The sequence below is a fragment of the Cervus canadensis genome, chromosome 19 (genome assembly GCF_019320065.1).
Source record: "Cervus canadensis isolate Bull #8, Minnesota chromosome 19, ASM1932006v1, whole genome shotgun sequence".
NCBI classification, from domain to species: Eukaryota; Metazoa; Chordata; class Mammalia; order Artiodactyla; family Cervidae; genus Cervus; species Cervus canadensis.
In genome coordinates this window covers 48331549-48348308 of record NC_057404.1, presented here as the reverse complement: position 1 = coordinate 48348308, position 16760 = coordinate 48331549, and the positions used below count along the sequence as shown (strand labels likewise).

At 37.1% G+C, this 16760-nt stretch overlaps 1 protein-coding gene and 1 long non-coding RNA gene across 2 annotated transcripts in view; one reads left to right on the top strand and one right to left on the bottom strand.

Annotated features, from left to right (window-relative positions):
• Nucleotides 1-6434, top strand: part of LOC122422269 — an 85619-nt gene extending 79185 nt beyond the window's left edge. The window contains exons 3-4 of the long non-coding RNA XR_006263759.1: nt 5598-5719; nt 6270-6434. This is a non-coding gene — a long non-coding RNA (uncharacterized LOC122422269). The remainder of the gene's footprint in view (nt 1-5597; nt 5720-6269) is intronic.
• Nucleotides 1-16760, bottom strand: part of LOC122422268 (glutamyl aminopeptidase) — a 79094-nt gene that overhangs the window by 49245 nt on the left and 13089 nt on the right. The window contains exons 2-6 of the mRNA XM_043438629.1: nt 15604-15745; nt 13569-13700; nt 2771-2891; nt 1267-1421; nt 1003-1116 (exon numbers count right to left, since the gene is read on the bottom strand). Of these exons, the coding sequence (XP_043294564.1) occupies nt 1003-1116; nt 1267-1421; nt 2771-2891; nt 13569-13700; nt 15604-15745 (664 nt within the window). The remainder of the gene's footprint in view (nt 1-1002; nt 1117-1266; nt 1422-2770; nt 2892-13568; nt 13701-15603; nt 15746-16760) is intronic.

The window sequence follows — 16760 nt, the reverse complement described above, 5'->3', positions numbered from 1 at the left end:
CAGGGACGGGGGAGCCTGGTGGGCTGCTGTCTGTGGGGTCGCACAGAGACGGACACGACTGATGTGACTTAGCAGCAGTGCCAACTTAGACTTCAAGCATATAATGGTCTTCTCATTCTGTCCAGTAGAGGGCAGTGGTCTATATAGTAGACAACCTTCTGTAACGCTTCTTTCACATGTCTACATGCTTAACACTTTTATATACACAGACTGATAAGCCTGGTGGCTTGCGATGTGTAAAGCGTCTGCCTGCAATGTGGGAGACCTGGGTTTGATTCCTGGGTCGGGAAGATCCCCTGGAGATACTTACACCATCTAAATATACTTGAAAACAGATATAGCTTTTCAGGAAAACAATATGAGTTCATAGAAGCCTCTGTTCCGGGCTCCTGGGGGACACACAGTATAATAATAGTAATTACCTGTACATTTTTCCGGGCGCTTTTAAGCTTACAAGATAGAGAACAATGTTCTTCTTTAATGGAAGATAGAACGGTCTTAGAGAGACTATATAACTTGCTCAAGGTCACATTCCCTGTAACACACCTTAAAATGATGCATCCAGGATTTAAACCTGAGTCTAACTACTAAGTTTATGTGCTTATCTCTTTGCCACATCATTTCAGCAAACTGTGTAAGGGAAGTCATTTATAAAATTAGGCTTAGACGTTTTTCAAAGGGTTAGAACTACAGGCACTTTCTTGAACCAGAGTTCACACGGTTTAAGCTAGATATTTTTGCCTGCCTTGGCGTATGTTCTTGAATGACTCTACCAGCGGCATCCTAGGCTTGTGGTGTTCAGCTGCTCTCTAGTGCTTGGGTGTAGGCTCTGAGCATGGTGTAGTCACTGGAGCCAGCTGGCTCCACCCCATCCTCCCAGTGCAATTCCCAGTTCAATACTGCACGTGGTCCCCAACTCAGGGCCTTTGTCATAGTCCAAAGTCTCCAGTCTGCTTGGCATGAGGATAATAGAGATTTGAAATGTATGTGTTTCAAGCTCACCATTTGCCAGTCTGTTTCTGCATGGGCTACTCCCAGGTACTCAAAGAAGGAGGCAAATCCTTCATTTAGCCACAAGTCTTCCCACCATTCCATGGTCACGATATTTCCAAACCACTGAAATTATAAGTAATAAAGAGATAGTTAAATTTCCCATGCCTATGGTACAGAGGCCTAGGAATTTGCAGTGACATAGAAGTAGCAGACGTCATACTCAGCATTTACTTCCTGCTTTATTTCCCCCTGGTTGATGCTAAGGCTCTATACCTGATGCACAAGCTCATGGGCTATCACAGCGGCCACCCTCTGTTGGTTTGATGAGGCGGATTCCTTAGGGTCATAAAGCAGGTTTGTTTCTCTGTAAGTGATGAGTCCCCAGTTCTCCATAGCCCCAGTGCCGAAATCTGGAATAGCAATTTTATCTATGGAAAAAGAGTCCAGTGAGAAATACATTCTTTCCATTTTGTTCATAACATTTCTTACCAAATTAAGTTCTTTAGATGAATGTTTTTTAACAGGCTAAAAATAATTCCTCAGAGTGAAAAACAATCATCTATTTGTATAAACTTTTTAGTCTTTAATGTGCTCAAAATTTCCATGGAACTTTTCCTGTTGACTCCAGAAATCAGTGTCTTTTATTTTTTAAGAATATGATTGGCAATGCTCTTTTCAAGTCCTCTATAATTTTATGTCTTTTGTTTCTTTCTGTATTTCATTTTTATTAGCTTTTTTCCCATGACTTTCATTTAGATAATACCAAGCTTCTGTTTTGGAGGATATGCTGTAAGGAATAAAATGGTGAGAATTCCACTTTCCAGGCTATCATGGGTGGTACAAGAGAAATAAACAGAAAAAGACTTTTAAATTAATGTGCTTAATATTTTATTAGATATTATGCTGATTTTTGTGAAGTATTTCTCTTCCTGGCTCCTTCTCTGATAGTTGTGAAGCAAACAAAAGAAAGGGGGGAGGAGCTTCCACAAAGTTTTTCAGAGCCACAGCATTCCCATGTAGAGAATTTGGCATTCCAGTTGCTTTGCATTGGTAATTTATTAAAGTAAGGGCAGAAATAGAAAAAGAGAAGTCAGTTGTTGGTTGGTTGGTTTTTTTGTTGTTGTCTTCATTTCATTCCTACAGTATGGGTGTTACATTTACAGTCTTTGCTTATACCACTTGAACTTACTAATAAAGTGTTTCTGTTATTGATAGATGTATCATCCACACCATTTTGATTATAGCACTGTTTTTATTTTCAAAAGAAAACATGTTCCCCCATCCTTCATATTAGAAAAAATATTTACAGTAGGAGCACCAGCTCATTTTAACTGCTGGAGAATCTAGAATTAGTCTTCTACAACTATGGAAAGACTGGAAGTACATATGACTCTAACAGCATTATTTATCCCTATTATCTGTTAACTCACTGATGGTAGGAAGGCAATGTAAGCTATTGGGATGGGTACTAATTTTGAAATCAACAAATCTAGGTTGCTCATTCTGGCTCCATCATTATCAGTGTCTGTAGTTTAATCTTTATTTGGAAATAAAATACATTTATCAGGTAAGAACAGAGAGAATAGACATTACTCTTGGAGGAATCCAGAATGAATCTTTCAGCATCCAGTAAGTGTTAGACAAATAGTGTAGGCATATGATAAAAAGACTAACAGATAACCATTAACTCAGGATACTAAAAGTGGAGGAAGTGAATTAACTTAGATGAAAACAAAGGCAATATTAAAAATAAGAAAATTAAAAAAATGGTTCTCACCTAATTTAGGAAGAGAATAATTCATAGCAAAGTAGTTTTCAAAATAGTCAAACACACTTTTAGTTATGTTTGCAGCATATTCAGCTGTGTGCTTTTGCTCTGGCTGGACATATATAGTGAGCTATTAAAAGACAGAAAAATTCAGTGAAAATTCTTCATTTGGTAAAACACAAAAACTATGATACATGACATAGTAGAAAGAAGGTGGGCTTTGGAGCCAGACAAGTCTAATTGAATCCCCGTTCTGCATAGCCTTGGGCAAATCACTTCACATCTCTGAGACTCAGGTGTAAAGGAGAAGAATACTGCCTAACTCACTGAGTAATTTCATCAAGAACTATAAATAACAAAAGACACAATGGTTGGCATAGTGTATGATATATCTGTAAACTATTATTACTTTTTTCCACTTAGAGCATATATTGTCATCTTAATATTTATGTATCTAGCTATGTATCTCTGTGTAATTTGTCTTTGAGGAAATGAGGCATATGATTTTTCTTATCTAAAGAGCCCTTACATACATGTTTTCCATTTATGCTTTTCTATTCATTGCCACCAAATTACCATTTTGATATTTTAACTGTTCTACTCTCAGAGTCTAAAATACAGTGATTCAAAATTTTCTTAAGAGGGAGGCATCTTGATAAGCTACATCTCTAAATACCCAGGATATTATTTTATGCCATGATATAATTTATAAATCAAACCAAGGATAGACTTTTTACTCCCCAGTTCTAAGCATGTATAACCCAGAGTAGCCAGCACAATATTGGAGGAGAAAAACAATAATGAAAAATTGATACTATCTGACTCCAAGACTTACTGTAATGCTACAGTAATCAAGACAGTGTGGTATTAACAAAACAATAGAAAAATAGATCAGTACAAGACAATAGAGAGCCTAGAAATAGACCCACATAAAAATAGTCAATTGTTATTTGACAGAGGAGTAGAGGCAACGCATCGGAGCACAGACAGTCTCAAGAAATGATGCTGGAATAACTGAACATCCACATGGAAAAAAGTGAATCTAGACACAGCCCTTACACCCTTCACAAATATTAACTTAAAATTGATTGCATACCTAAATATAAAACACAAAACCATAAAACTTCTTTAAGATAACATAGAAATCTATCAATAGATGATGTTGGATATGAAGGTGATTTCTTAGCTTCAAAACCAAAGGCATAATCTATGAAAGAAAAGCTGATAAGCTGGGCTTCATTAAAACTTTTGCTCTGTGAAAGGCAGTGTCAAAAGAATGAGAAGATAAGGCATAGACTGGGAGGAAATATTTATGAAAGGTCCATCTGATAATTAATTATTAAGAGAAGAAGAAGGCAAACAACCTGATTTTAAAAAATGGGCCAAAGGCCTTAACAGACACCTTACCAGGGAAGATATACATATGGCAAGTAGGTATGTGAAAAGCTGATTCATATCATATTCATCAAGGAGATGCAAATTAAAATAACAATGAGATACCACTACAAACTTACTAAAATGCCAAAATTCAAAACACTGACACCACCAAATGCTGATGAGGCTGTGGAACAATAGGAACTCCTATACATTGCTGGTGAGAATGCAAAATGGTACAGCCACTTTGGAAGACAGTTTTGGCAGTTTCTTATAAAATTAAACATACTTTTACCATATGGCCCAACAATTGTGCACCTTTGTATTTACCCAAAGGAGTTTAAAACATATCTTGCACAAAAATGTTTATAGCAGTATTGGTCATAACTGCCAAAACTTGGAAGCACCCAAGATGTTTCTCATGTACCACATAACTGTGAACAATGGAATATTATACAGTGCTAAAAAGAAATTAACTATGAAACCATCACAAAAAAACAGGGAGGAACCTTAAATGCATATTAATAAATGAAAGAAACCAATCTGAAAGGGCTACATACTGTATGATTCCAACTATATGGCATTTTGGAAGAGTCAAAGCTATGGAGACAGTAAAGAGATGAGTGGTTGGCAGGCTGAGGGGTGAAGGGTGGAGAGATTAATAGGTAGAGCACAGATTTTTAGAGCAGTGAAAACACTCTGCATGATACAGTAATGATGGATATTATACATTTGTACAAATACATAGAATAAACAACACCAAGAATGAACCCTAAAGTAAACTATGGACTTTGGGTATTATGATGGTTCAGTATAGCTTCATCCTTGGTAGCAAATGTACTGTTTGGAGGAGGGGTATTAATAATGAGGAAGGATATGCATGTGTGGGAGCTGGTGGGGGGGGAGCTTAAATAAAATCTTTGTACCTTCCTCTTCATTTAGTTGTAAACTTAAAACTGCTCTAAGAAAGCAGTCTTTTTAACAAAGTTTGTGAGGAATTCAAATGAACTGTATTTGTTGAACTTGAGGCCTGATTCTAAAACCTCAAATAAAGCAAAAGATGCAGTCATCTGGTAAGTTTAAGCCTGTCTACCTAACTAGAACTAGGGCCTCATCACTTTTTAATAAGGAAAAATGAAAAATTATGCCTACTCTTTTCCTTTTTTATTATTTCAAATGCATTGTTAGTTTTGCTATTCTTTTAGGCTCACCCCTTTAGCCGTCTTTTCTTAGAAGTGAAGAACTAAAGGAAAGATCCAATCATTTAAGGTGTGAGTTTCTAAAATCATCTTAAATTACCAGTGCCTAATGTTCTCCCAGATACTGGGTGATTAACATTCTTGCTTTATTTGCATAAATAAAGTTGTATTCATCTTCATCTCAAAAGCCTACAAAATTCACTCATTTATCAGCCTTTCTTTTAGGTTTCATTTTTATTTATTTTAAAATTTTTGTTTTCCAGAAGAGGTGGTACATTTCCTCACTGCCACCGCCCTCCTGTTCTCTTTGTGAACAACGACAAGCATTTTCCAAGATGCTAAGTAAAGCTGAGGATCCCGTTGGTGGTCACCGAACAAAGTGAAGGTAATTGCCCCCTATGAAATCAAAACCATCATGTTCATATAGCATTACCATGTCGTAAACTGAGGTTCTCAGAATTTTTCACCGGTGAGCTGATTAGTATGTCAGGACTTCCTCAGACTTTCTGTTCTCTTCTGTTAAAAATTTCAGAAATGGTAGTTTCTCTTGACTCACTCTGCTGTTATCTACACACTCTGTACATTTATGTTGCCCATAATATTTGGAGAGTGAAAGAGGGTTAAAAAGAGGAAGAGGCGATAACAGGCAGGTCTCCCACATTAGGTGGAGCAGTGGGGAGGAGAAAGACTGCTTTTTCTGCCAGTATGTTCTTATTGCCCATGCTGGTAGAGTGACTTCCTTCAATCAAAAGGCTTCTGAGACAATGTAATCAGGTTTTCCTTACTCTTCATATTTCTGTTGTCAGCAGCAACAGGAATGCAGTGTCCTTAAATAGAGTTGTGTTCATGTAAATCCAATAAAAATAAAAGTAACACCTTCCTCTTTTATTTCTGAGAAACTCAACATCACAGAGAAGTATGTTTTGTCTTTACAGTCTTGCCAGTCTGCAGATCACCTGTGATTGATGACCTTTATTTTGATGCGTCATCTTTTATGGCCACTGAGATATGGTCATATTTGATCAACTTTGATCAACAGAGGTAAGCTGAGGTAAGCAATTTGATTAACTGAGATAAGCAATCACAGAATATAAAGACACAGCCCATTAACCTTATAAGAGTATTAGCCAGAGCATATCTGTATGTCCTATCTGCTATATATCACAAACATATTTTTATTTTAAAGATAGCTTTCTGTAGGCTTTGGGAGGAGTAGTTAACTCCCCCCCATCATCTGCTAAGCTTCAGCACTTCTGTCCATGACAAAGTTCAGTCAGTTACTCCTGAATTGTCGTTGCTTTGTAATAAACTATTGTTCTAAGTTTACATGCTTGCTTTACTGAGATGATTTTTTTTTAAGCATGTGACTAGCCATAGTGAAATAGCATGGGGTAAGGAAGATATGCATGTATATTCTTTCTTCTTAATTTCTAAAAAGTCACATATGCCTTTACTATTTAAATATTTTATTAAAGGCTAAATGTAAAGGTTTTATATAAGCTTAATAACTACAGCTATCTATGAAGTGTGTAAGTCTTCAAGAACCTACCTAACTTGAATGCATATATTTAGTTTTAGATACTAAATTCTCTAAGTGGACTAAATTACTGAGATATACCACTGTTGGATACTATTGGTGTAGTAGTGTTAATCGCTCCGTCGTGTCTGATTCTTTGCAACCCCATGGACTGTAGTCCACCAGGCTCCTCTGTCCATGGGATTTGCCAGGCAAGAATACTGCAGTGGGTTGCCATTTCCTTCTCCAGGGATTTTCCCAACCCAGGGATCTCCTGCATTGTAGGCAGATTCTTTACCATCTGAGCTACAGGGAAGACCTGTTGGATACTATTTGGCATACTCAAAGCACTGAACCCATTGAGCTAGCATCAGATGTAAAATCTGTGCTTCCTGGTCTATATGCAGTTGATTATTCTTTTGGGAGGTGCGCTTCATCTGTTTTATCAGTGTTGTTGTTGCCTTTCTCTTATCACGTGGGAACCCTACCCAAGAAGGCTTTTAGAGTTGTTAATATTATCCCTTTAATTAAGGGTCTCCAGGAATTTGAGAAATGGAATTTAAGTCCACAAGAATTTATTCTAATTGGTTGCCGTCACTTCTTTTATGTGTAATCATTATGGTTAATTATTAGTCTTACTGAGTACTTAAAAATTTCCAGGTAATCTGACACTTACCATGCACATCAATCCTATTAATCTGGCACTATTAATAATAATAATAGAGTATAATATTTTGCATCACTAATGATATCTTTACTCCAATGCTTTCATTAGCCCAGTTTCCACGATTACAGAATCCAAAGAGTTTTGAAAATCCAAAGTTTTTTTTTAATATGTTCTCAGCAAATTAAGTTGGTGGTATCATCTGACCAGAACGGAGAGAAATTTTTTTTTAATAACTTATTTTTCTCACTACAAAAGTATTGCTGTAGAAATACTACTATTTGATTATAAGGAGCTGCCCCAAGATCCCACTGCAGTTACTCAATAATACTCAATATTTGTACATACTGCCTTTCACAAATCTAAAAATTTCTGAATTCCAACATGCAACTAATCACAAAGATTTTAGATAAGGATTGTAAACTTCTATCTCAAATTTTAGAGTTCGAAGAGTTTTAAAAGTAAACTTCCAATTGTATATATGAGGAAAATGTATACACAAGAAAAATGCAGACAAAACTGACACTAAACTTCAGCACAAAGTCTGTTTTTTACTATATTGTATTGCTTCTTTTCTCTACTCTTAAGAATGAAGCCTGACTTTTCCAAGTAACAAAATAGAGATAACAGTAGTACGTAACTAATAGTTAATGTGAGCATTAAATAAGCTAATGCATAAGCAATACTTGACACATAATAGTTTTTATGTGTTCCATCAAGAACGTTAGTATCATCAGAGATAATACATTGAATGATTATCCCCTGTAATTTTGTTTGTCCGTACTTCCTTATATGTGGGATATCCATTAGGAACACCATTAGGATTACTGTTAGGAATACTAGGAGAATGAAGAGGGAAAAAATAAAATGTTAAGTCCAGAATAGGCTTTTCACACCCACACAAATTAATTTGAAAGCCAAAACCTTTTGATTTGCAAGAGCCTGGTTGGAAAAGGCTTTAGCAATAAAAACAGAAGGCAAGGGGAAAAGTAAACCACAGAGTTTATGCTTTAACAATAGATTGGAAAGAGACTGGAGGCAGGTCCAGAGGGCTGTGTGTCAATAAATGACTACCCCAGGACAGGGGTAGTAAGGTTGAAGGCGCAAGACTCTGGAAGGGTGTCTTAGAGTCTGAGATAAAGGCAGTGAACTTGGAAAGACCATGTGAACAAAAAGGAATCAAACTGGCCACTACCAGCTCGTCAGAAGTCCAGCCAGCACCTGCAGGGTTCCCACCGCCGCCTGTGAGCCCTGCAGGCCCACTGTGCCTGGGACCGTGTTTTTATTGCCTTTGTCTGCTGAGTGTCTTCTATGGACAGAGGTGACCAAATATCCAAGTTTGCCCAGAAGTGTCCTGGGATTCTAAGTCTGTTGTTTATCTGTTTACACCTCTTACCCCAGCATAATTCATGACACCTCTATTATTTCGGTTCTCTAAATAATAAAATATTTGGTCACTCTACCCATTGACAACAGCCTGCCTCTCCACTGCTGATCATCCATCAGACTTAGCACCTGTTCATCTCTTGAGATTTTTCCATCTTGTCTGAATTGTTCCAAATAGACACACTCCTTTATGTGGCCCATGACTCTTGCAGAGCGCCCTGTTTTTGTTTTTCCTGTTTTAGAAGCTGAGATCTTTGGCACCAAAGGGATGGTATGATCAAAGACCTTAAAACACAGTTGGGTGACCGTGGACAGTGGTGACCACCTACGTTTCACATGTCCATTGAGGTGTAGATATCTTAGCACTCCCTATCATATTTCACTCCCTTTAGGACTTAGCATGCTATTTGTGCACATAGTAGGTGCTCAATAAAGACTGACAAAATGTTGGGGGGAACCTCAGTTTTATTATCAAAGCTGATAAAGCCAGGATGAGAAAGAGAAAAGAATCTGACCTTTTTTAATTCTGTAAACTCATGTTTAAGTTACATAGTTAGTATTACTGAATGTCATCAATGTGTTTAATTTTATAACTTTGCATGTGTGCTAATTTGCTTCAGTCATGTCCGACTCTTTGTGACCCGATAGACCGTAGCCTGCCAGGTTCCTCTGTCCATGGGATTTTCCAGGCAAGAAGACTGGAGTGGGTTGGTTGCCATGCCCTTCTCCAGAAGGTCTTCCCAACCCAGGGATCTAACCCGTGTCTCTTAGTTGCCTGCATTGGCAGGTGGATTCTTTACCACTAGCACCACCTGGGAAGCATGTCCTTCTAGGTATTCTCCCAGCAGTAGACGGAAATTTGGGGAGGAGGGATACTCAGGTATAATAATTGTGATCTTTTGGTTCTTTAAGTTTTGTTTGTGGTCCTGCTTTATCACAGGAATGTGATAGATAGACTCTTCCTAAGTTTTAGATTGTCCCTTATCCATAGATAAATTATTATAAATATGGAAAACCCTTGGCTCAAAGTTTGGGTGGCTTAGGACTGTGTTCTTGCTGTGGCTTTGAAGTTTCAACATGTGTTCAGGACTCTGAGTCCCAGAGCTCGGCCGGCATGAGGTGCTGTTTGAGACGCAGCCCAGAATCATCATTTAGGCTACACAGAACATTTACTGGCTGCTCACTTCTCATCTAAGTCAAAATTTGAGTAGTTTGATGCGTAGTGATGATCATGACTGCAGTAGAGTTTTTTCAAAACAAATAATTAACATGAAAAAATCTAACTTACCTCACAGAATTTTATATACTTCTTTGTTAATATTATTTTTGTAAATTTAAATAAAGAATAAGAATCATTAGCAATCTTCTGTGGCTTCCTGAATTACATGCATTCCTTCAGGGAAGATTGATAGCCCTTAATTTAGAATAGTCCTTCCAGTAAAGAAATTTAAAAAAATTGAAATAAAAATGTTGTAAAAATCAAATTCATTCTGAAAATGTACCACAAATAGCAAATGTTTTTGAGAATATGGAGAAAAGGGAAACCTTGTACACTGTTGGTGGGAATACAGATTGGAGCAGCCACTGTGGAAAACAGTGTGGAGGTTCCTCAAAAAACTAAAGATAGAGTTACCATATGGTCCAGCAACTACACTGCTGGGTATACATTCAAAGGAAACAAAAACATTAATTCAGAAATATATATGCACCACAGTTTTCATAGGAGCTTATTTACAATAGCCAAGATACGGAAGCAAACTAAATGACCGGAACAGATGAATGAAGAGTGTGTGGTATGTATATATACACAATGAAATACTACTCAGCCAAAAAGGAAAGAAATTTTGACGTTTGCAACAACATGGATGGATTGGAGTGTATTATGCTTAGTGAAATAAGTCAGACAGAGGGAAACAAATACTCTCTGATGTCACTTATATGTGGAATCTGAAAAAATGAAACAAACGTGAATATAAGAGAAAAGAAAACGGACTCACAGATATAGAAAACAAACTAGTGGTTACCAGTGGGGAGAGAGAAAAAGGGAGGGGCAAAATATAGGTAGGGAATTAAATGGTACAAACAACTATATATAAAATAAATATTGTACAGCCCCAGGAATATAGCCAAAATTTTATAATAACCACAAATAAAGTATAACCTTTAAAATTATGAATTGCTATGTTGTACATCTGAACTTTATATAATATTATAAACCAACTATACCTCAATAAAAGTGTAATGCAACTGACAGTCACAAAAGGAAATATGCAGAGTTAAGTCTTTTGAACTGCATTCCAAACTTGATTACCTTTTTTCCTAACAATTTTTTAGGGTTGGGTCCCTAATCTTCAAGAGCAACAAGGACATTTTAAACATAGTGAATGGTTCAGATACTAATATCTGCTATCAGAAGAACATTAGGCTTTGACTTGGTTTTTATTGATGTAAAGTAGTTCTTGCCAGAATGGTGACTTCAGTCAGGGTATTGTAGAGTCTTGGATTGTACAGTATAACCTGATTGTGAAAGCAGGTGATACATGTACCAGAATAATACTGTCAGAAGTGGAGTGGATAAGAACGGTTTTCTGATTCATGAAATTTCTACTAAAAATGTTGTATTACACAAAAACCAACTTCATTTGTTAGGGGGACCAGTAATATGGAGACTTTGGTTCTAGAGCATACAGCATATTAATGCTTTAATATACCCCTACTTCTCCTAACAGGCTTCCCCAGTGGCTCAGCGGTAAAGAATCCACTCGCCAATGCGGGGTACGTGGGTTCAATCCCTGGGTCGGGAAGATCCCCTGGAGAAGGAAATGACAACCCACTCCAGTATTCTTGCCTGGAGAATCCCATGGACAGAGGAGCCTGGTGGGCTATAGTCCCTGGGGTCAGAAGGAGACAGACATGACTTAGCAACTAAAGAGGAACCACACTGCTCCTACCAAACAGAAATGACAGTTGCAACATAAAAGTGGAAAGCCCACAAGACACATCAGGTCTTCAAACAACATAAGCATCTCTGTGGAGTGGATAAAAACACAGAGCAGTTGGCAGGAACTAAACCTATCGGCCTACTGGGCTCTGGGTTTGGAAGAATTAGCAACAAGTTCCTGGGGGTTACAGCCATGTCATGCTTTGAAAGTTATGTTCTTAAACTCTGACTACTATTTCTGATTGTTTTCTCATAGTTTTCTGTTTTTATTTTACGGTGGTCATATCTTCTTGAATCTCTGAGAGTAATAATTAAAGGCTGGGTGTGTGAGAATGTTTAATCTTTATGGCTTTTTTTGGTTTCTAACTATTACTATTTGCTCACACTGTGCTTGGCTGTTTATTTGTCTTGGATTTTCTCTTTTATGTTGCTTGTTTTCCTCATATGCCGGTTTGTCTTAGGCTGTCTGTTTAGCTATAAGAATGTAGTACTATGAGAATAATGTGGGTTCCCACTGAGGTTACTTTTAAGTAGATAAAAGTGGTGTGGTTTTCCTGTAATTCTCTCTGGAGTGGGAAATTGTACTGGAGCATCTGTGCTTGGGTGCTAAGAGCTAGATTTCACTTTAGAGTGAATGGGTAGGGAGCCAGTCAAATGCCATCGAGGCAAAATTTACCTTGGACTGACATTCACACTAGATGCCTTTAAGTTCTCCTGCAAGGTTCTGTTCCATTTTGAAGAGCCCCACAGGTTTTTGCAGGAGGGAAAACTCTGGCTAGCTGTCTTCTATAGATAGGATGGAGGGAGAAGTACCTCTTCCCTCCAGTGACTGGTGAAGAGGTAAAGATATTTTTCAGGATGTCACATTTCAGGAGGTTTACAGCAGGGTACATTGTTGGAAAAGAATCTGGAATTTGAGTCTCCACACTTGCCGGTTGCATGATTTTGAGAAAATTACTTAAACCCATTATTTCAGTTTTCTCATTTGTAAAGTGGGAGTGATGATTTCTTCCTTATAAAATTATACTACAAAGAATATAATGTTTCATATGTATACTATATGGCACAGAGGCAGACTAACCATTAGATAGCAAGTTTAGGGCATGAGCAGAACGAGGGCCTCCAATAAGAGAAAAATAATTAGGTAATAATTAGGTAAAAGTATTTAGGATTTAATTTTTCAAGAGAATTATTAAGTTCATCATTTTGATTTTTTTTAAAAGCTTATTTGTATTTTCTTACATTTTTAAGAAAATTGTTTTTGATACCTTGCTGCAGTCTTAATGTTGAATTACATATTGGGATGGCACCACAAACATCTCAGTACTTAGCTACCTGAAGGATATTCATCTACCTCGGATTTCCTCCTTTCCCTCTGGCCTCCATCTTGGACGCCACCCAAACACATAAACCCAATCATTTTACTGAGTTGAGCATGCACAAATATTTAATACCTTTGTGCTGATATCCTTAGAAACTAGCTTTGGATTTATAGTGAATTTTCTCCTGAAACAATTCAAGGCCATCCATTCCTATGGCTGTTTTGTTTATTTTTCACCTGGGTCCTTTCAGCTTACATTTTTCTATATTGTTCAGTGTTTCATCAGACTCACAGACCTTGGTGACTAATGGGCTTTTCTAGTGTGGGGTAAAAAGAAACTGTTCAAAAAAAGTAGACAATCACAAATGCATAGTTGGTAAATTTTTAAAAATATAGTGGTACTCACAGGTATCCCCCTGTTTGATATCCTCGTTACAGAGTCAAACTGATGTACCGCAAAGCACACCAGGTAAGTACTCATGGGAACAGACTTCTGGAAAGTTGTCCGATTCCATTTATCATCCACCGACTCTTCTTTCTATTGAAAGCAAAAGATAATCTTTTATTTATAAAATGATCAATCATGGACAAGACAAACAGTTACTCTAAACCTGGCTTTCCAGTCAGAAAAAAAGCTTGTCAAAGCTTAATAGTAGCAAGAAATTTTACCCCTAAATGGTGATGTTGAAAAGACTGGAGGAAAATTCATTTTATTTTTAGTACTGTGAGACTGTGATTGAACTATATACTGTATGAGGTTTCTTAGGGAGAAGTTCAACTTTGTGATATAAACTAGACAGGAGTTTATCTTTCTGCATTAAACACAAAATCCTGACCATAATATTTGAGCATACACCATGACCGCTTAGTGAAGAATAGGCTAGTGATCAGTGCCTTGCACACAGGAAGAACTAAGCAGGTATTTGCTAATTTGACTACATGCAAGAGGGCATTAGCTGTGCCAGGCATAGCAGGAGGTCGGGTTGTCTCTGGTTGTCTCCATCAGAGACCTAGGTATGGTCACTAAAGTCACTGCCTTGGTTACCATGGAGAGAGAGAAAGACTGTATCACTTGCTGCAGCTACCAACTCCATCTGTCTGGCTTTCTGTCCATGCCACTTTGCCTTCCTCACTGCCAGTCACCAGTCCTAATTCCTGCTGCCCACTGTGTAAACACTTCCACATGCCCTGCAACCACAGTGAGTCACTCTACAGTGGGAAGTTAAAAAGGGTTTAAGAGAGGGAGGCTGGATTAGAGCTTGATGCCTGATAGACAAGGCAAGCATGTGCTTGTAGAGAAGAGTTGAAGCCCCAGCAGTTACTCTGTGATAAAAACCTCATAGCAGTTCTGATATCCTAAGGCTATGCACCTTCCTCCAGGGCTAGTTTCTGAAACTAGGTGAAGGTGAAGAAGTGTGTACTCTGCACGACAAAAAGGTCCTGTGGCAGAACCTTAAACAGCAGTTAGTAAAGTTTGCATTCTTCCTCCCACCCTCACATGCCAAGAATTCTGATGGCATTGTACTCTGACCCAGTCCTCTGGATTAGTGTATCATCCTTTAAGTTCATCTTTTCCTCTTTCTTCTCCAGTCAAAACCCTATTGCCTAGCAGTCTGACACTAGAAGAAACGTTGAAAAGCTTGCATTTAACCTTAAGGCTTTTGTTTGCTTTTTTGAGGAATATCTGTAATTAAAGAGGATGATTTCAGTGATTATACTTCAGATAGTGGATCAGAAAGATGGGAAGTGTAATGTAGACACAGTGCTTTTCTGGTATTGGGTAGGTGACAATTATATCTAAGGATGAGCTTCACCCTTTCACATGTCAAAGATATAAGGCATAATAAACCTCAACCTTGAGGTAATGATCCTTTAGTTAAGTGCGTTATCCATTATAGGGTTGAGGAGCTGGAACAGAGGGAAGAGTCATGTTAATAATTATACAAACAGAATTTATTGTAGCCTTTTTTTTTTTTAACATTTAATGAGTATTTCTTGTTCACTAGAATACCTATGGGCATGGTGATCCCTGGAGTTGGTAGCTATATTTCAACATTTAAGTGATGATTTTTTTTTTTTAGAAACCAAGAAGACTAGGCCCCTGAATATTTTTAAATCTGTAATTCCATTTGTTTGCCTTTAATTGTCATGATTAGGGGATTCTTTCATTTAAGCAGAGCCTAGCTGACATATGTCTACTGTATCCATTCTTGCTTAGAAAACCCAACATGGTATTTTGACTAGATTGTAATATCTTGAATTAAAGACTCTTAGTACTCAAAGATAAGAGATTGCCCAAATGTATTTTCAAGCCTCTAAATAAGCTATTAGAGCACATTTATTTTAGAATTCAGTAGGTTCTCTCACAGCAAATCAGGAAATTTACCTGATATTATAAACACACTATCTGCATAAATTTTAAAAGAATTTAAAATACTCACCTCCACTGGCATATTTGAAAGTGCCTTATATTCTTTGGAGTGGACAATGGATATTGTATATGTTGCCTTTTTGTTGGGCTCATCAAAACAAGGGAAGGATTTCCTGGCATCTGTTGGTTCATGATCAGTGGCTGCTATGCTCCTTAGAAACAAACACACAAACAAAATATATGTTGCCTCTTCTGACAGCCTCTATTCCTATAGAAAACAATCAACTATGTAATCAACTCTTGCATTTCTTAAAGCAAGTGTCCATCCAGAAATCTATCAAATAGTTGTCAAAGTCTTCACTGGAATTTTTAGGTTAACAAATGAAAATTCAGAAACTGCTTTGGTTATTTTATATGAATAGTTAAGTATTTTGGTCCCATAACTAAAAATCTGTGATGAGCAAAAATCAATCCAATTTATGTGCTATCATTCTTTCCATCCTAAAGCTATCAAGTGACAAGTAAATAAACACAAAGCCAAACTCAAAGGCTTGCTTGTAGCTGTCCTTGTAAGTGTGAACAGCTGTGTTCTGTCATGGAGTAGAGGAGTATATTCTAGAGTCCACAGATCCTGTCCCTAATAGCACATTCTTTCTTACTTATGTTACACCAGGGACAAAACCCTTAGTTTCATTTCTATGCAAAGCAGTCCCTGAACAATCTCCCAGTGAAGCAATCTTTGGCCAGATTTAAAACTCCTTTTGGAAAGAGACAATATTCTTTCATGGCTCTAACTAGGCATATACGTTATTAAACTAAAATGTTACTTTATAATGTTTCCATCATTTCAAAGTGGGACTATTTTTTTTGAGTAATTGCTCAAAAAAAATCAATGAATATATACTTTTTATATGTAGTTATAGTACAGTAAGATTGTACATTGGCTCATTTGAAGACTAAGCAGAGTAAAAAGTGTAAAATAGAAATGTTGACATATTCATTAATAATTTATATAAGAAAAATATTTTGTCCTTCAGAATTCTGAGGGACTAATGAAGGTATTTCATAAAGAATAACAAATTATTACATCCTGCATTCATCCAATAAATATTTGTTAAACCCACTCTTTCATACACAGACACACACATACATTTACCAGGTATCATTCTACATACTGAGGATATAACAAAGGATAGATAGATAAAGAGAGTCATAAGAGCTATGCAG